The sequence below is a fragment of the Podarcis filfolensis genome (assembly GCF_964270895.1).
Source record: "Podarcis filfolensis genome assembly, chromosome: 16".
NCBI classification, from domain to species: domain Eukaryota; kingdom Metazoa; phylum Chordata; class Lepidosauria; order Squamata; family Lacertidae; genus Podarcis; species Podarcis filfolensis.
In genome coordinates, this window is record NC_139620.1 from 5,963,212 (window position 1) to 5,982,540 (window position 19,329).

At 45.6% G+C, this 19,329-nt stretch overlaps 1 protein-coding gene across 1 annotated transcript; it reads right to left on the minus strand.

Moving 5' to 3' along the window:
- Positions 1 to 2,817: 2,817 nt before the first annotated feature.
- On the minus strand, positions 2,818 to 6,418 carry LOC310751839 (uncharacterized protein). Its single transcript, XM_083591566.1, has 2 exons — positions 6,292 to 6,418; positions 2,818 to 3,878 (listed from the first exon to the last, which is right to left on the minus strand). The coding sequence occupies exon 2, from the start codon at positions 3,848 to 3,850 to the stop codon at positions 3,104 to 3,106; it is 747 nt and encodes a 248-aa protein (XP_083447692.1). The 5' UTR covers positions 3,851 to 3,878; positions 6,292 to 6,418; the 3' UTR covers positions 2,818 to 3,103.
- Positions 6,419 to 19,329: the final 12,911 nt, after the last annotated feature.

Sequence of the window (19,329 nt, forward strand, 5' to 3'; positions counted from 1 at the left end):
TGGATGTTGTGACTACTGATCTGGGGTCTCCTCTCCCCTGAGCATTTAGCATGTTCCTCCAAACACGGAAAGAAGAAGTTCCTCAGTCTTCTCCCAGCTGCTGGAATGTCATTGGCCAATTGCTTCTGGCTTCTGGGATGTTCCAACTTCAACATCAACAGGTGAGGTTCAACATGACCCACTTAAGCCTGTGGCTTCCTGGCACCTCACCGCAGAGTACCTGAGTGGAACATCCAAATCCAAGAACAGTTTGACCTAAAGCTGGATGAATCATTCATTCCAAACATGGCAAGTCCGCAGGAACATTCCATTCCTGATCCCAACATGCCTCCTGCTGCCAAATAATCTCTCTCTCTCTCTCTCTCTCTCTCTCTCACACACACACACACACACACACACACACACACACACACCTTGACTGGTGGAGGTTGTTCCTTCTTTTTGGCCACTAGAGGGAGAAGGAGACAATGAAACTTGGAGAACAGTTCCAGCATAAAAGAGTGGCACACCAAATTACTCTATGTCCCTTGGAAATAAATTGCTACATCGCAGTTAACATAATTTATTATTCATTTGTTTATTCATTCAGTCATTAAATTGGTATAACGCCTTTCATCTGAAGAACACAGGGCAGTTCCCAACATCTAATGGCCTAATGACACAAAAAGAACTTTGCTGGGTTAAGCCAAGGGTCCATCTAGTCCTGTATTCCATACCCTCCAACATTCCTCAGATGAAAAAGGGGCATTTCTCCCTCCCCCCTAATTGACTCTCCTCAACTCACCATTTTCTTCTGTGTGCCCCCCCCCCCAACAGAGCATTTCCTGTCAGAAGAAGTGCCGACACTGCTTCGCAAACAGGACATAGGACACATGCCCTCCACAATTCTGAGGAAAAACCCTAAATCCCAATTTTATTATATTTTATTCCAGGCATAGGCAAATTCCGGCCCTCCAGATGTTTTGGAACTATAATTCCCATCATCCCTAGCTAACAGGACCAGTTTGAAATCACGTAAAATGGTGAGCACCCTCTAAAAACCCTTTAAACACCCTCTCTGCAGCTCTCTCTTCAATCCACAACAAAAATATTGTATCCAAAAATATTCACAACCAGAATTGAAACTCTGGGGTTGGCAGGAGGCTGGAGAATGTGCAGGAAAGCAGCTGCTGCTGCACCACCCCACACATCAGCTGCTAGGCGGGGAGGCGAAGCAGCCTAAACAAAGCCCCGCTGCACCTCAGGTCTCTTTGGGGCTTCCTTTGCCCTCACTGACATACCCTTCGGGCTCTGCGGAAGGTCTCCTCATGAACCACAAGGACTCTCCAGTTCGCTTCCACAATTTCTGGGTTTGAATTCAATTATTTAGTTATTATTTTATTATTTCCCGGTGCCACATGAATACACTGAGCGATACACCAGACGTGCTGCCTTTTCCTTCCCCCTGTGCTGTCTCCTAAGTTGCTGGGATTTCCCATAGCCTAGCTCTTTGCTCTTTCCCTTTCCTTTTACCTCTCCTCTATCATGCATTCCTTCCTCTCTGATTGGAATGTGCCGGCTTTGATCTTCCAGCTGGTTCAGCATGTGTGGGTTTTTCCTTTGGACCCGCCCTGCCCAGACTCTTCTGGTCAACTCACCTCTAGAGCATGAGCATAAGAACAGAAGAACTTAAAGTAGTCCGCTGGATTAGGCCAATGACTCATCTAGTCCAGCATCCTGTTCTCACAGTTCCCCAGATCCCTCAAGAAGGAACCCTCAAGAAGGACTCCAGCACATCTGTGGTCCCTGAAGCTGAAGTATTACTGCTGGCTAAGTATTACTTGGCAAATGCAGAAATATTACTGGCTAAGCCAGGTGAGAGTGGCTATTGGTGCTCTAACCTTCTGTGAGTTAGGGACTTATCCTGCATGCAAAGACAGGCTCCAGCAGATGGACTGAAGGAGACCTATAGTGGGTCCAGTGGTCAAGAAGGCTGCTTCTGCATGTGCTGTAGAGGGAAGTGAGGGGGAGGTGGAACTGGTCAATGTGGCAAGGTAGCCCATCTAGGAGAAGGAAAACTCTCATCCTAAACCTCCACTGCCTTCTGGGATATCTTCGGGAGAAGAAAAGGCTAAGGAGTAAAACCTATACAAATCCAGATTGGAGTCCCTTAGATGATAGGATGGGGCCTAGTATGCCTCCTTCTAGCGGCCAAGCTGGTGCCAAACATAAGTCTCTGCTTTCCTTTGAACCACATCAGTGAGGCAGACAGGGGAGTCTTGTCATCTGGGCAGCCTGAGAGCACAATACGCACTGCCCAGGCTTGCACCCCAGGGAGGTCGCTTTGGTGCTGCTAACACAGCAGATTAACTTCACTCCGGAGGTGTACTCTCAAGAAACACAGATGCCAACTGCCGCTTAGTGTAGAGGTACAGCACAGTCATCATGGCTAGCAACTATTGGTAGCTTTCTCCTCCACAAATTTTTCCATGAGTTTTAAAGCCATCCAGGTTCTTGGCCATCTTTTCCTTCTGTTCCAGATTTTAACTATGCTGCCTTGAATCTTCCAACATTCATCTTTATTGAATGTCCATGAGTTCTAGTGCGGGGGGGGGGGGCTTTTTTCTAACTGCTGCACCAGCCAGCTGCTCCTGGCAGTGATTTTATTACTGCATTGTGGGAGGTTGTTTTTTTAAAAAAACTTTGGTTGGGATAATGTTTGGACTTCCTTAGCAGGAGGTGGTACACAAATTTAATGAAGCTGAACTTAAAAGAGGCATGTGCCAAACAGATTATGACAATGGAATTCAGGTGGCAGAAAAAGACATCATAGATGTGTTGATTTTGAGATAAGCTTTATTCTCTCCCATGCATTAAGGGAGATTGAAACAAGGAAATTGGCAGCAGTGGGTGGATGAGGAAACACCCATCCACCACAAACACACACACACACATTCATAAATTACATTGAAGAATGAGCCACACATTGAACATTAAATGCTATTGAAGAATGAAAGTGCAAAGCAACATGCAGAAGTGTCCTGGGTTTAACATGCCGTTGACAGGATGCTGATGCGAGGTAGCAAATTTAGCTTTTCTTGGGTTGCTTGGCAAATGCTGCATTTTACTTGATGCTTGGCAATGGGCAGACCTGCTTTGTTTGCCCAATGCATGGTGGGACAACAATGGGGCACTTGGTCTGTGAGGATCCACCACCAGATCCGCCGCTGCTGCAACAGACAGCTCCGCCACTGCCGCTGCTGCAGCAGACAGCTCCGCCACTGCCACCACCACTGCTTCCACCAGGTACAACAATGGTTTTCCCACTGCCGCCACATCCTCCACTGGATCCTCCTCCAATCACCTTAACCCCACCTGAGCTTCCACCACCGGATGAGCTACAACAAACGGCGCCACCGCTGCCACTGCTGCCGGACGAGCTGCAACATACTGCACCACCACTGCCGCCACTAGCTCCACAGCAAACCCCTCCAGATCCTCCACCAACAACTATGGGGATCTTTTGCTGGCCACCTCCATATCCACCTCCATATCCACCACCCATTCCACCTCCAACGCAACACCCAGAAGACTGGCCACTGCCGCCAGATGATCCACAGCACACTGCGCCACCGCTACTGGCTCCGCAGCAAACCCCTCCAGATCCTCCGCCAACAACCATTGGGATCTTTTGCTGGCCACCTCCATATCCACCTCCGCTTGGTATAATGATGACTCCGCCGGACTGTCCGCCATATCCTCCTCTGCCGCAGCCTCCGCCTCCGCCACCACCTCCAGAGCAGCAGCAGCAGCCGCCCCCTGAACCGCCGCAGCAGCAACAGCTGCCCCCGCTTTGTTTTTGCTGGCTCATCTTTTGGCTTTCGTGTGGTGCGTTAGACCTGGAAAGTGGACAAAGCATAGTTAATGCACACTGCTGGCTGCAATGCTCATTTCTCAAAGCGCCTCATTCTCATGGTGATCAACTTGTGCCCAGGATGCAGCACCAGAGAGTACAGGTGGCGATTGGCAGTGTGTTGGATCACATGGTTGAATGCATGCATGTATACATAAATACACACACAAACACACCACCTTACTCCATATTTTCATCTGAGGAATGCTGGAGGGTAGGCCATTTGGGTAATGGTCACAAAGAGGACGCAGGTTGAACAAGGAGCCTGACCCAAGTGAAAACAGGCGGGGGGGAGAAAGCCATAAGCTGAAACTCAACACGTGAAGAGACACTGCGCCCTACTGGGATTCAGCCAAGCAGCAGACCCCACCACCTGCACTCGCGCTGTGCCTCAGCTGCAGTTCTGCCGCTATCCCTCTTGTTCCCCAACTAACCATAAAAGGCTGTTTATTTCCTAGTGTGCCCTTCTTTCCCAGGGCCATTTTTCAAGCAGACCACTTCCCCTCCCTCATTCATGGATTCCATGCCTCGCCCCGGGACCCAAATTATTTCCCCCACGTCTTCTCAGGTTACTTGGCGGTTCCCCCTACATGAAAGTCACTGTTGGAACAAAGGATTCTTACCATGAAGGATTCTTCCATTAGGTGATCCTGGCCCTGTGCTTTGAATTGGTGCAACCCAGTGACCAATTGACCACCTCCGGAATCCCTAGTTTCAACTCTCTTGTTTTCTGTACTTTCTGTCTTGAATCTGTTTCCTCAGTACTACCTGGTTGGCTGCCAGCTAGCAAGCCAAACCATATATCTGGTGTAGATATGGAGGCCAGATAATGTGAACGACATGGCTCCCCTGCACCAGCTAAGCAGGTTGGGCCCTGCAAACTGGGCATGGATATATAAGGCTTCTTCTGGGAACAATTCCTCAGTGAACCTTTGTCTGACAGATTTATCCCTTGATAATCACAAGGGATTTAGGTGCCTCTTGGAACAGGTTTAGGTAAGGATGCAATCTCTGGCTTAGCTGCAGCTATCATTCAAGCACTGCTGTTCGGGAGGACACACCAATTCATTTGCTGCGACCTCAGCTGCTCAGGTGCCATCACCCACCCCCAAATACAATCTTCTGCATGTTTGTGGATATAGTAGCTACACTGCATGCCTGCATTTCACCTCCAAACCTTAGCAGCAAATACATATACAGTGGTACCTCGGGTGACAGATGCTTCAGGTTACAGACTCCGCAAACCCAGAAATATTACCTCGGGTTAAGAAATTTGCTTCAGGATGAGAACAGAAATCATGCTCCAGCGGCATGGCAGCACCATTAGCTAAAGTGGTGCTTCAGGTTAAGCACAGTTTCAGGTTAAGAACGGACCTCCGGAATGAATTAAGTTCTTAACCCGAGGTACCACTGTACCCAGAAACAAATCTGGGCTCCTTTGTGCCCTAGGTATGGAACTGTATTGGCGCCCTTATGAAAAGAAAAAACCATGTTGTCATCATAAATGACTCTCAAATGGGACATTTAACAGAACAAGCCTATAAATGACTACTCAAAGGCAAACCTCACAGAGTTCAATGGGGCTTACTGCCAGGAAACTGGGTACACAGGACTGCAGCCTAAATCTGGCAAGCCAGAGACAGAACATCTGGCCATATTTCAACTGCCTCTTTGTTACCTTTGACAAGATGCCAGCGGAAAGGCACTAAATTTGAGATTCCACACTTTTCTCAGAAGAACGTCCCACTTAAATCTACGGTCCCTTTCTCACTGGCAAACTTGCAACGGTGTGTGTGTACTGGAAATTGGCCAAAGCGGGAAAGTAACAAGGGAAAGCGACTCGGCTATGGTAAATTAAGAAGCTCTCCCGACATTTCTCAGCCAGCACATCAACTGAAAGGCTGCTCTCAAGGCAAGCAGGGAGAGTGGAGTGTGGGAAAAGCAGGCATTCTAGGATGTATGGCCCTGTAATGGAAACCCACACTGCACAAGCTAACCACCAGCTTTGCTAGCCAACTGGGGAAGGGACTCCACAAGCTTTCTGCAATGGCCCGTGCAAGCAGCCAGATTTGTCCGCCGAAGCGCCAACGGAGGCGAAATTTTGCGCACCCATAGTCTGGGCCCTGGGTGGGGGCAACGTAGCCAACCACTAGGTATTTCCCTGCCTGGTCTAGAGAACAAAAGAAGAACTCTCAACAGATTCTCCTGTTCCTCATTTAAATCTAGAAGGATGACCCTCTCCCTCTATTGATTTTAAGGAAATCTATAAAGTATCAAGAATCCAGATCAACCCTTTGCACCACGATCCTACAAAATGAATAGTATATTGGTTAAAGCTGCAGATGGTTCCGTGCATTAAAGAGAAGGAAGATTATCAAGGATCTAAGCCTTGAACTTACCTCGTTGGACAAATGTGGCAGAATGAAGGAAACGTCGCAATGGATTCGAATGATGAGCTTGCAGACCAGAGCTCCTCTTTATACCCATTTTCTGGCCGCTCCTATGGGAAGTGAGGCACCCCAGGAATGGTGAGTGACACAGCTAGAATCTCCCTTAACAACCGGCCTCATCAATCCCAAGATGTCAGACACGTCATAGGAGATCCATATCTCTCTTTTGTATCACTCGCTATTTTTATGGGACGTAAACAGCTTAATGAAGGTGCTACACCTAATGAGTAAGTTCCTGCTTTGTAGCGGTGCCTCACATATTTGTGGGGGCTCTTGATGGGTGACATATGCAAGGACTGGTTTTCTTTATGAGAGTTTCCGACAGGTTTAGGCAAATCAGGCAAATTAGGCAAATTACCAACGTGGTTTTTTCCCCTCATCGGAACTCAGTTCCGGCACCTCTCAGGTGGGTGCCAATGCTATTCTAAGAGAACGAGGGTGGTGTTCGTGGCAAGTTCCAGCCCCTCTTTTTTACAGAAAAAAAAGCACTGGTTATTACAGTGGTACCTTGGGTTACATACACTTCAGGTTACATACGCTTCAGGTTACAGACTCCGCTAACCCAGAAATAGTGCTTCAGGTTAAGAACTTTGCTTCAGGATGAGAACAGAAATTGGGCTCCGGCGGCACGGCGGCAGCAGGAGGCCCCATTAGCTAAAGTGGTGCTTCAGGTTAAGAACAGTTTCAGGTTAAGAACGGACCTCCGAAACGAATTAAGTACTTAACCTGAGGTACCACTGTACTGCACTTATTTTTCCATAAGTTAAGAGACAGCAGTAGTGTGATATTTAGAATGTCGGACTAGGACCTGGGAGACCACGGTTCATATCTTCGCCCAACTCTGAAGCTCAGTAAATGTGGCCTTGGGCCAGTCACCACCTCGCAGCCTAGGCTACCTCACAGGGCTATTGAGGGGATGGAATGAGGAGTGTGGGGACCTTGTAGGCCACCTTGAGTTCCTTAGAGAAAAAGGAGAGATATAGATGCAACCAACTAATCAATCAAATCTCTTCCCTGCCATTTCTACACTAATCTGCATTAAGAAAGAAAGAAGAGCAAGCAGATTTGCTGTTATACACGTTTGGTTGCACCCTATTAGATTCTGCTTAGATTAAACCTATTGAAAACAGAGGGCATAAATTTAGTCATTAATATTGGTTGGTATACTCTGAATATGACTAACATTGGATTCTCTGAAGCAAAGGATATGGTCACACATTTCACAGAGTGCAAGTCCCAGCTGTTTCTACACGCATACACCTGTTGTGTGAAAGAGTGTACACTTGTTAATTTGTATGGCTCAGCAACTGTGTACACAGATACATTGCTTGTGCACTAATTAAATGTTGCATATATGTGTGCAGACCAACTGTTTGTGTGCGTGGTTACACAGATTGTGCGGACAACCCTAATATCCTCAAAAAGACATAGCAGGTCAAGCTACTTCTAATATAGTATGAATCTGAAGTGAGATAATAATAAACGGACACGTACAATTTAACTGGGTTTTATTAGAACTGTGCCAGTCCCGGTTATGACGTGGAGCCTGCTTGAGCCTCCAGTAGCCCCAGTCTGAACCAGGATGATCTGGGGCTGACCAGATCCAGATCTCAAAGCTGAACCAAACTGGGGGGGGGGAGTCTTACATAGTTTTAATTAGGGTTTAACTCCCTAATTAAGCATGTGAGGGTGGTGACACAGCCTGTTTCTTAGTCTCTGACTCTCCTGCTGTTTAACAGTCCTAAATCACTCCAGCTGGACATGATCTGAACCAGGCTGATTTGTGGTTTCCTCAACCTTCTCTGGCTGAATCTCAAGTTGATCTAAACTGGTCCAATTCAGTTCGAGATCTGGGATCACAGCCACACATTAATGCTTTTGAATAACAGTTGCTCAAAATCACAGAGGGGAGAGTGTTGTTGCACTCATGTCAATCTTTCACAAAACAAAAAGGGAACATGGTAAGAGGACAGGACATTGAGTTTTTGCTTACATTATTCACATTGCTGTCAAAAATATATGTATTGTGCTCATTGCATGTCCCCCAAGCATATTTTCCAAAGATTAATGAGATATGTAGATCTGAGAGAACGCAGCTGCCAATAACAGAAGGAGGTTATTCCAGACATTGCTTTATATTTTATTAGTTTAGCCAGTGTGGTGTAGTGGTTAGAGTGTTGGAGTAGGACCTGGGAGACCAGGGTTCAAGTCCCCGCTCAGTCATCAAGCTCATCACTCGCAGGGTTGTTGTGATAATAAAATGGGGATGGGGAGAACTACATACAACCTATTGGGAGGAGAAGTAGGATGTAAAAGCTATACATAAATAAATGGAATAAAAAACAACAACAAAGCATATATCTCAGCACATAGAAGTGATTGGCAAATGCTTTCTTTTATGAATAGCCCAGATTGGGTAACTTTAGAGATGGCTTACTTAACCCTCCCTCTTTGGTCCCTTGTTCGTCCTTCACCACTTTTGATTTTAGCAACTAGAGAGATTTGGTGTATCTCAATAGCTATCATTTGAGCCACATGCTTACAATAAATTAACTTTATGGTGTAATCCATATTTGAAGAGAGAGGCAGCCTTTATGTGGAAGAAATGGGCTGAATATGAGATGCCTACATTAGAGCTTCTGTTTAGATGCATATATATATATATATATATAGAGAGAGAGAGAGAGAGAGAGAGAGAGAGAGTCATTTCCTGATTTACAGTATTGACTGGCAAGTGCAAAATAGAAATACAGTGGTACCTTGGTTTAAGAACTGCTTAGTTTATGAACAAGAACGCTGCAAACCCAGAAGTAGGTGTTTTGGTTTGTGAACTTTGCCTTAGAATAAGAACATGCTTCACTTCCTGTTGAGTGTGTTCCATTTGTAAATTGAGTCCCCCACTGCTATGGGAAAGCACACCTTGGTTGAAGAGCACTTTGGTTTAATACTTCCGGATGTATTAAATTCGTAAACCAAGGTACCACTGTATCTCCAATTACCGATGGGGTTTATTTATGGACCATCTGCTTTGAGCACTTCACCACTTCCTATATTATGGAGGGAATTATTGGATCCTTACAGAAAGCTAAATCTACAGTTTTAAATGCTTTATGAGTCTTTTAAAGGTTTGTGTTCAGGAAAGAAAGGTGTGGAATAGGGAATTATAATGTGTCACACAGCCTAAACAATGGAAAGTTGCATTGGAATCTAAAGAGTATGAAATATTTTGTAAGACTTGAGACGGAGTTTGATGCAGCAAAATTTAACATTATGAGCATATTAGACTCAAAAATGTTTGTATAGAAATTCACTGTCCAATACAGATAAATGTTGAAGGTATTGACTTGTTGAGGAATATAATGTGGGGCTTGTTCACTGATATATTCTTCTTTGTACTAATACTGTTGCCTAAATCAATTTTGTATTGGTGAAATCCATAGTGTTTGCAGGTGCTCATGTTCTTGTAAATGATATTCCTCTAGTAATGGCAGGACAACAAAAAGAAACAAAGAGATTTATACTTTGAGTATAAATTCCCTTCCCAGATCTACAATCCCAGAGTTTCCTGTGAAGAAAGAAGAATTGTGAAATCACTCTGGAATCTGTAGCTCTGGGAGGGGAATTGAGTCTCCTAACAATTCTTAGCACCATTAATAAACTACAGTTCCCAGAATGATTGGAGGGGAGAGCCATGACTGTCTAAAGTGATATCATGCTGCTTTAGACAAATGGTGTCAATGTGGTCTAAGTCTCAGAGGTGGTGGCTCTCAAATCTTTTGCAGATTTTGGGACGTGGGTGGCATTGTGGGTTAAACCACAGAGCCTAGGACTTGCCGATCAGAAGGTCGCGATTCAAATCTCTGTGACGGGGTGAGTTCCCGTTGCTCGGTCCCTGCTCCTGCCAACCTAGCAGTTCGAAAGCACATCAAAGTGCAAGTAGATAAATAGGTACCACTCCGGCGGGTAGGTAAACGGCGTTTCCATGTACTGCTCTGGTTCGCCAGAAGTGGCTTAGTCATGCTGGCCACATGACCTGGAAGCTGTATGCTTGCTCCCTCGGCCTGTAAAGCGAGATGAGCGCTGCAACCCCAGAGTTGGTCACGACTGGACCTAATGGTCATGGGTCCCTTTATGTTTTTAAGGCTGCTGATGCCCACCTCTTGTCTGTGGATAGTACCATTGCCACCATACCAAAGAAGACGAGAGACAAGACAAAGTCCCCACTCCTGAGCCAACTACCAGCTGTATTCTATGACCATGCAGTGAGGCTCAAGGAAAATCTCCCCCATCCCCGTGTGCTCCTTCAGTGCACAAACTTGACAGGTGCACCATGGCCCTGTTGGTCAACATTCATCCCAATGTGCCTGCCAGGATGCTTTTCAGCAGCTAAATAATGGCTTCCTCTTCCCTTGAAATGCCTTGGAAATTTATGTCTCAAAATGTTGCTTTTCCTGAATGTGCATATCAGTTCTCATCCCAGATCTCAGCTTGTCTCATTGCACAGTGAGTGCTTTCAATTACTTCTGTCCCTCAGTAATGCATCTAGTAAAAGCCACAAGTGGAGGACAACCCACAATGGAACTTGAATAATGACCTACATATGTGTCTTGCCCACATATAGGCACAGAGAACAAGGGCACAAAACAACAGTGCATGCATTGAAATATGGGCCACAAATTTATGAGCCTGATGTGCTGCATTCTTGACTAGTTCAAAGCAATATTTCTAAACTCAGGGCAGGTATGCTTACTGCCAGGGGGTAAGACAATCAAAAGAATCACAGGAATCGCTGGAATAATTTTCCTCCAAGGATCATAGAAAGCTGCTTTATAAAGTCGGGTCACTGGTCCATCTATCTGAGTATTGTTTCACAGATCAGCAGCATCTCCCTATGGTTTCAGGTGTGGGGCATTCCCATACCTAAAGCAGATATACCATAAAACAGTGGTGGCCAATGTTATGTCTGCCAGAAGTCCATGGACTGCACCTGCTACCATCTTGACTGATGACCATCCTGGCTGGGGGCTGATGAGATTTGTAGCTCCTGCCATACGGGGTTTGTTTGCGTAAGCTGTGCTTTTACACTCTAATGTACTCTGGCGTTAGCCATGGTCTTCCTGGGACTCTCCTTCAGTTGACACTAAACCTTCTTGAGCCAGCATGTTGGACTGCGAAGTGGGAGATCTGGGTTGTAATTTCCATTCAGTCATGAAGCTCACTGAGTGACCTTGAGCCAATCATCCTCTTTCATGGCTACTAGCAATGATGGCCAAGGTCCTCTTCCATGGTTGGAGGCAGTAATGCTTCTGAACACCAGCTGCTAGAAACTTCAGGAGGGCAGTGTGTTCGTTTATTCAGATCCTGATTGCCAGTTCCTGATGGGGCATCTGGTTGGCCACTATGAGAAGATGTTGGACTTGATGGGCCGTTTGCGCGGCTGTTGTTGTTACAATTCATACTTGACTTTCATGTCACAAGGCAGGTTACAACAATTTAAAGACAACATTAATATTAAAACATAATATTACATATTTTTTTAAAAAAAATCTCAGTTCAAAACAATTTAAAATTGAAAAAAATAAGGTGAGTCTTGAAAATATACAGATGTTCAGCCTACAACATAATATTATTGAATGAAGACAGCAAAAGGGTGGGGAGATCTGACTTGGCAAACAAGTGGGATAATAATAGTGAACTCCCTTTTTAGTATGTATGTGTGTGTTAATGACTTTCCTTTCCATCTTATCAACACAGATCAAAGTAGCAGATAGACTGGAAGCAACATATCTCCTCAAGATTCTTGGAATTGCCTCAGGAATGGCAGTAAGGAGAGGCAATTGAAGTTGAACACACTTAACTTTCTGATGGAGGTTGTGGGATACAAACAGGAGCAAAAGATCTCACAAACACCTGATGCATAACCACAGAGGAGAGCACTAAAGCACACCAAGCAGATTCGTACATCCTACACCTACTAGATATTACTGAAACGCTTCACTTGTGACTTTTACCAACCTCAAGGAGAACAGTACTCTGGTTACAGCTTAGCTTTTAACGCAACGCTCAGGGGACTCAGCTAGATTGGTAAATAAAAGGTGTTTTATATGCATTGTGTATGCAATATAACACTGTGACACCAGATGGTGCTGTGGAGTCCCATCTTTCCCTACTGGATTTCCCTGTATGAGTTTACAATGTGTTTCACTGAATCACTTCTTTGACGTGTCTAGATCCAGTCCGTTCTCTACCCCTCCCATTTCCTTGACTCCCTTTCACCCAGCCCTCTCCTCCCAAGTCCCCTTCGCAAACATCCCAGCCCTTATCTCCCACTTCTGCATTCCTTTAAGCCCTCCCCTCCTTCCCTCCCCTCCCCCCACCCCTCTTGCAAAAGAAAGAGTTGTTTTTCTATCCTTCAAGCCATACTCTGCTATGCTGTACTGTAGTGCACTATATTAAATCACACCAGTTGCTTAGTTCTGAAAAACCTCTCCCCCTAAAAGAGCGGAGGGGTTGTGAGCGGGAGCCGGTTCCTGCGTCTGTGCGTGGGGGGGGGGGGCATCTTCAGCCCCTGTGTCAGCTTACCTTGCTGCTGCGCCATGCCCATAGGCCAGCCAATAGGGCTGGCTTGGGGGGTGGGGTTTAGCTGCATTCAAGCAGACGTGGCAGCCCCATGTGCCCAGAAGTCGACAGATCACCCGCTCTCCCTCCCTTAGGTAATATCTATGCTTCTGACCTTGCTATGGACTTTGGTTGGTTGCCCTGGTTGCCCAGGGGGCCTGGTAGGAATTTGTACCCATTTCGCGAATTGGCACCAGCCTCTTGGTTTTCCGCCTACCTCATAGCAATTCGTCACAACTTTTGAGTATTGGCGATTAGGCATTGGAATATGTTTCATGTGTTGGAGGGCAAGTTGTGGCAATCACCTACTCCTCCCCTTTTTGGTATTCCATTAAAGGAATCTGGTGGTCGTGGATCCTGTCCGATGCCCTGCTGGTGGCTAGGGCCATGGCACGACCCTCGGTGACATCAGGGGAAGCTTCCAGTTGTATTTGCACCAACAACCTCCTCCCACTGGCTGTTAACCTTCAAATGACTCCCTGCCGAGTGGGGTGAAGTCACGTATAGATTGTTTGATCCAGTGCCTAAGCCAATACTGCTCACGTGCTGTAACCAATAAAGTTGTGGCCTTCTTTAGCCCTTTAACCTAAAATATATGTGTCCCTGTGTCTTATTTATCCCTGGCGGGTGGCGGGTCCTCAACTCACAATAAGGGCACCTCCCACAGGGGGAATGTGCTATCTCCAGTCAAAACCAAACGAAGTGTAAAGTGAAGTGGGCAACAGCTGAGCCCATGGCGAAAACCAACATCCTGGGTCAGGACGTTGCCAGCACTCCACACATCACTGCCGGAGACCACACACTTGTGGTGGTAGATAATTTTGTCTGGTTGATCTACATTTAAATTTAAACATAAATAATTCTCTTTGAGCCCGGCTTCCACATTCCTCATATTATCAACACTTTATATTGTTTCCATTTTATATTTCATCATTACAATGCTTTATTGGTAACGTAAGAGGGAAAATGACTATTACTCATACTTAATCGAAGCACAAGGGATTCTAATTAGGCATTTCAGCTATGCAATGTTGAATGCTTTCTGTTAGCCCTGTCCTATCCTGTTTCTGCCCTGCTTTCCTTTTAAAAAAATTCAAGCAACTCCATGAATGAAGAACTTGTACATTGACCACTAATAAGGATCAATATGTTGCAGATATCACTGCGAATTTATTGTGCTATTTTTGTGATGTACAAATGACGTAGAAGACTATTTATCATTTCTTATTCCTATGATCCCTGTTTATAAATGGTCCTTGTTTAAAAGGTTTATATACATTCAGGCTATATTTCAACATAATATTCTTGAATGAGGACAGTGAAAGGGTGGAGAGATCTGACTTGAAGGACAAGTGGGATAATAGCAGTGAACTCCCTCTTCCTACTGATATTACGCTCACCTGGTGCTGATATTTCAATTGGACCATTAGTAGATGTCATGTACACTCAGGCATTCCACACATGTTTTTTTGGTTCCTCCATCAAAAAATGTGTTTGTCGTGACACTGCTGCTATGTTTGAATGGCATTCATATATTGCAGTGATATTTCCATGTCAAAAATGCACACATGCCTTCACACCCTTGACTTATTGGCCTCCCCAAAAATGGTATTGATGTTTATTAGAATATTAAACCTTCCAAGTTGCTGATTATCACTTTCCTCAGCCTGAAAGTTGGTGTTTATACTACATTTTTAAAGATTTGCCTTGAGAGAGTCTTTAAACCTCTTTTGTTGACCACCAACATTCCGCTTTCCATTTTTAAGTTGCTTTGGAAGATGATAATCAGGCATTCACACAACATGACCAGTCCAGCGAAGTTGATATTTACGAATGGTGATCTTTGCTTCTTTGAGTACACTGGCATTAGTTCGCCTGTCTTCCCAAGTGATGTGTCAATTTTTTTGGAGACACTGTTGATGGAATCTTTCGAGGAGTTGGAGATGGGGTTTATAAGTGGTCTTGGAAATATAGCTAGCCATAAGCTAAATTGGTCAATTGTTTGAAAGACTGCTGTCCTCAGGTAAACCAACACACTTGGGCAAGGAAGCCAACAGAATGTTTTTCTTTAAGATTCACTTAATTGGTGTGTTTCCCTGGTTCACAACAAGCCAGAAGGCAAAATGCCTTTCAATACATTTCAGTGTTGTTCCTTCCAGTCTTACTGTTGAGATAAACTTAAGTGGATGCTTGAGATTCTTCATGGCTTCTGATCTGTACCAACTTGATCTGCACCTCCCAGACTAAGGGGTGAATCCAAATTTAACTCCCCACTTTCTGAAATTTTGAAAATTGCAAGTATTTCTTGTTTTGAGAGAAGATGGCATTTAAAATATCTGTTTAAATGCATTGTGTGTGCTTGAGTGGTGTGGAATCTGGAGTTGGAGCAGTCAGCAATCATTTAGCAAAAGCAAAAATCAATGCTCCTGGTATTTTATATCAGACCTGTTCATTCCAAACATACTGTTCTGTCTCCCAGACACAAGGTGGTAACTGTGATGTTGAATATACCCCTGGGAAAGAGTGTTAGGGAATCCTGGGCCTCTCACTCCACTGGATCTCAGCCTAAGAACCTGATGCCTAGCCTTGACCTGGTAATGGACACAGAATTCTCAGAGGATGAACCAGACACCTCACATTGACAAAGATCGATGACTTTGAGTAGCATTCAGGATCCCATAAAACCAGTATCCAGGGCCTTCTTGGGAAAGGAACCTGCTGAAGGGCCCTTGGAGATGTCAGAGGAGGTACTGGATCCAGCTGTATACCCCAGTCTTTGAGAATTCTGGAGCCAACAGACTGGAGACCGCCAACATAGCATGTGTCTACAAATTCAGAATCGACACACCTCATGAGTAAGCAATCTCTAAAGTGCCATCTCTTACCAGCACTTGGTGCTATGGTATTGTGGGGCTCCTTAGGTAAAGGTAAAGGGACCCCTGACCATTAGGTCCAGTCGCGGACGACTCTGGGGTTGCGGTGCTCATCTCGCTTTAGTGGCTGAGGGAGTCAGCGTACAAGTTCCGGGTCATGTGGGTAGCATGACTAAGCCGCTTCTGGCAAACCAGAGCAGTGCACGGAAACGCTGTTTACCTTCCCGCTGGAGTGGTACCTATTTATCTACTTGCACTTTGATGTGCTTTTGAACTGCTAGGTGGGCAGGAGCAGGGACAGAGCAACAGGAGCTCACCCCGTCGTGGGGATTCGAACTGCCGACCTTCTGATCGGCAAGCGCTAGGCTCTGTGGTTTAACCCACAGGGCCACCCGATCCTGTGGGGCTCCTTAGGGTTCAGTTTAATCCTCCATGCTGTCTAACATCTTCATGAAGCTGCTGAGTGGGGTCATCTACTCACCATGTGAAATAACTCAAACCCTTCAATCATCATGCGAGGCCTTTCTTCATGTGCCTCCTCTGCGAGAGCAGCAAACTTGAGAACAGGCCTTTTCTGTGTTGGCTCCCCGCTTGTGGAATGCTAGCCCTAGGGAGTCCCACATGCTGCCCTTGTTGCATTTCTTTAGGTGCTAGTTGAAAACATCGCTCCTGACTCACCTCACAATCAATGATCTTTTAAAATTTGTGTTGGGTGGTAGTGTTTTTGCTCATTATTGCGGTACGAAATTATATATTTTTATATTGTAAAGTGCAGGACGCGGGTGGCGTTGTGGGTTAAACCACTGAGCCTAGGACTTGCTGATCAGAAGGTCAATGGTTCAAATCCCCGCGACGGGGTGAGCTCCCGTTGCTCGGTCCCTGCTCCTGCCAACCTAGCAGTTCAAAAGCACGTCAAAGTGCAAGTAGATAAATAGGTACCGCTCTGGTGGGAAGGTAAACGGCATTTCCGTGCGCTGCTCTGGTTCGCCAGAAGCGGCTTAGTCATGCTGGCCACGTGACCCAGAAGCTGTACACCGGCTCCCTCGGCCAATAAAGCGAGGTGAGCACCCCAACCCCAGAGTCGGCCACGACTGGACCTAATGGTCAGGGGTCCCTTTACCTTTACCTTTATATTGTAAAGTGTCCTGTGATCTTCAGATGGAGGGTGGTGTAGAAAATTAATTATTTTTATTAATAATAGCAACTCTCTGTTGACATTGCCATTCCACCTTAAGGAACAGGCATAGGATTGTTGCGTGTCGCATGTATGTTTACATTCCAGCACAGTACGCTGGGAACTTCCGTTGTGTAAAGCTTTTGCTTTTAGCTGTTTTCTCTGAGATGACATGAGAGAGAGACGACATGTTTCTTTGTCCTGATTTATGATTAATAAATCTGTAGTTATAGTATGCTTCCACAAGCCTCATGCCTATTCTGTGTGCGCAGTTCAATCTGCTGATAGTGTGCCCTGGCTCAGAAGCCCAGGTCACTTATTTACATCGGAGCAGAGGCGATGGTCTTCGCAGTGGCACCACTGGAAGGAGACAGCCCAGCCAGGGCTAGCCAGCTGGCCTCCCAGCCCTCTGCATGCCAACATTCTCAACACTTGGGATTCCTCGCAACTAGTATTCAGAGGCATATTGTCCCCAACTGTGCAGGCAGAGCATAGCGATTGTGACCAGCAGTCATGAGAAGTTAATAGAGAAGGAATGCAGCTTAGTTAGTGAGTATGCCTATTGGAAGCCCAATGATAGATATTAAGATGATATGTCCATAGTCTTGCTGACAGATCTATCCTCATTACCAAGTAACAATTCTCTGTTTATGAGCATGGAGAGCTTTGTTTAATGTTGTGACTAACTGATCATGGGTCTCCTCTTGCCTGAGCATCCAGCATGCTCCTCCAAACCTGGAAAGAAGAAGTTCCTCGGTCTTCTTCTGGCCTTCTAGTATCACAGCTGCTGGAGTGTCATTAGCCAATTGCTTCTGGATTCTGGGATGTTCCAACTTCAACATCAACAGGTGAGGTTCAACATGCCCCACTTAAGCCTGTGGCTTCCTGCCACTTCACCGCAGAGTACCTGAGTGGAACATCCAAATCCAAGAACAGTTTGGTCTGAAGCTGGATGAGTCATGCATTCCAAACATGAGAAGCCAGCACCATTGTCTGGTTGCTGGGACATTCCATTCCCACTCCTGACAAGCCTCAGCTGCCAAATGATGTACGTTTTTCATCCACCGCTTGGTTGGTGGAGGTTGTTCCTCCTTTTGGCCACTAGAAGGGTGCTCACTAATGCGGGGAAGATCCGAAACCAGGAAGATCAAGTATTTTTAAAAGACTGGAGTCAGTTTTTAATTTATTTAAAAGACCACTGTAAACAGTTAAAATCACTGGCAGGGATGTAACGACACTTGTAATATGGAATTAACTGTGGTAACTATGAACATAAGGAACGCGGGTGGCGCTGTGGTCTAAACCACAGAGCCTAGGGCTTGCCGATCAGTCTCTGTAGTCTCCCACATGTCTGCCTACAAGTCCAGGGGATTGTCCTGCTTATCAACTTCCTCACCCTTAGCCATCAGTGCCATCTTTGTAGGACACAACAAGGAAGAGAATGAGGACCAAAGTAGCATGTTCTTTCATATGTGGTGAACTTGTAAAAGGGTAAAAGAGTATTGGGAAATGATCCATAATAAATTGGGGGGGGAATGTTTAAAAGTACTCCCCCCCCAAGCTTTCCCCCCTGGAGTCCTTTCTGTTGGGAATAATTCACACTGAAATTCCCAGGTGTCAAAAAAGGTTATTTTGGGGCTTGCCTCTTGGGCTTGCCGATCGGAAGGTCGGCAGTTCGAATCCCCTCGATGGGGTGAGCTCTCATTGTTCGGTCCCAGCTCCTGCCAACCTAGCAGTTTGAAAGCACGCCATAATTGCAAGTAGATAAATAGGTACCGCTCCGGCGGGAAGGTAAACAGCATTTCTGTGCATTGCTCTGGTTTCACCAGAAGCAGCTTAGTGGTGCTGGCCACATGACCCGGAAAAACTGTCTGCAGACAAACGCCAGCTTCCTCAGCCAATAAAGCGAGATGAGTGCCGCAACCCCACAGTCTTTCACGACTGGCCTTAACTGTCAGGGGTCCTTTACCGTCACCTTACTGCAGCCCATGCTTTGCTAGCCCCAAAATGGAAAACGAGCGAGGTCCCAACCAAAGAAGAATGGCAACTTAAGTTGACAGAATATGCACAACTTGCAGACTTAACATATATAATAAAAGAACAAGAAGAACGTACATTTAGAGGAGATCGGAAAACGTTTATTGAATATATCGGAAATAATTGTGTACAGCTCAAAACGTTGGCAGCATTAAGATGAATTCAACAGTGTAAATAAGTTTTGGTGGATGCAATAAGCGAATACTTAATGGTATTGTTTTTGTAAAATATGCAGGGATTTATGATATGTAAAATGAACTATGGAAAGAGAAGAAGGGAAGTCAT

Bases quoted from the DNA above. Each gene is read 5' to 3' on its own strand.
- LOC310751839 (XM_083591566.1), bottom strand. From the start codon at position 3,850: ATGAGCCAGCAAAAACAAAGCGGGGGCAGCTGTTGCTGCTGCGGCGGT.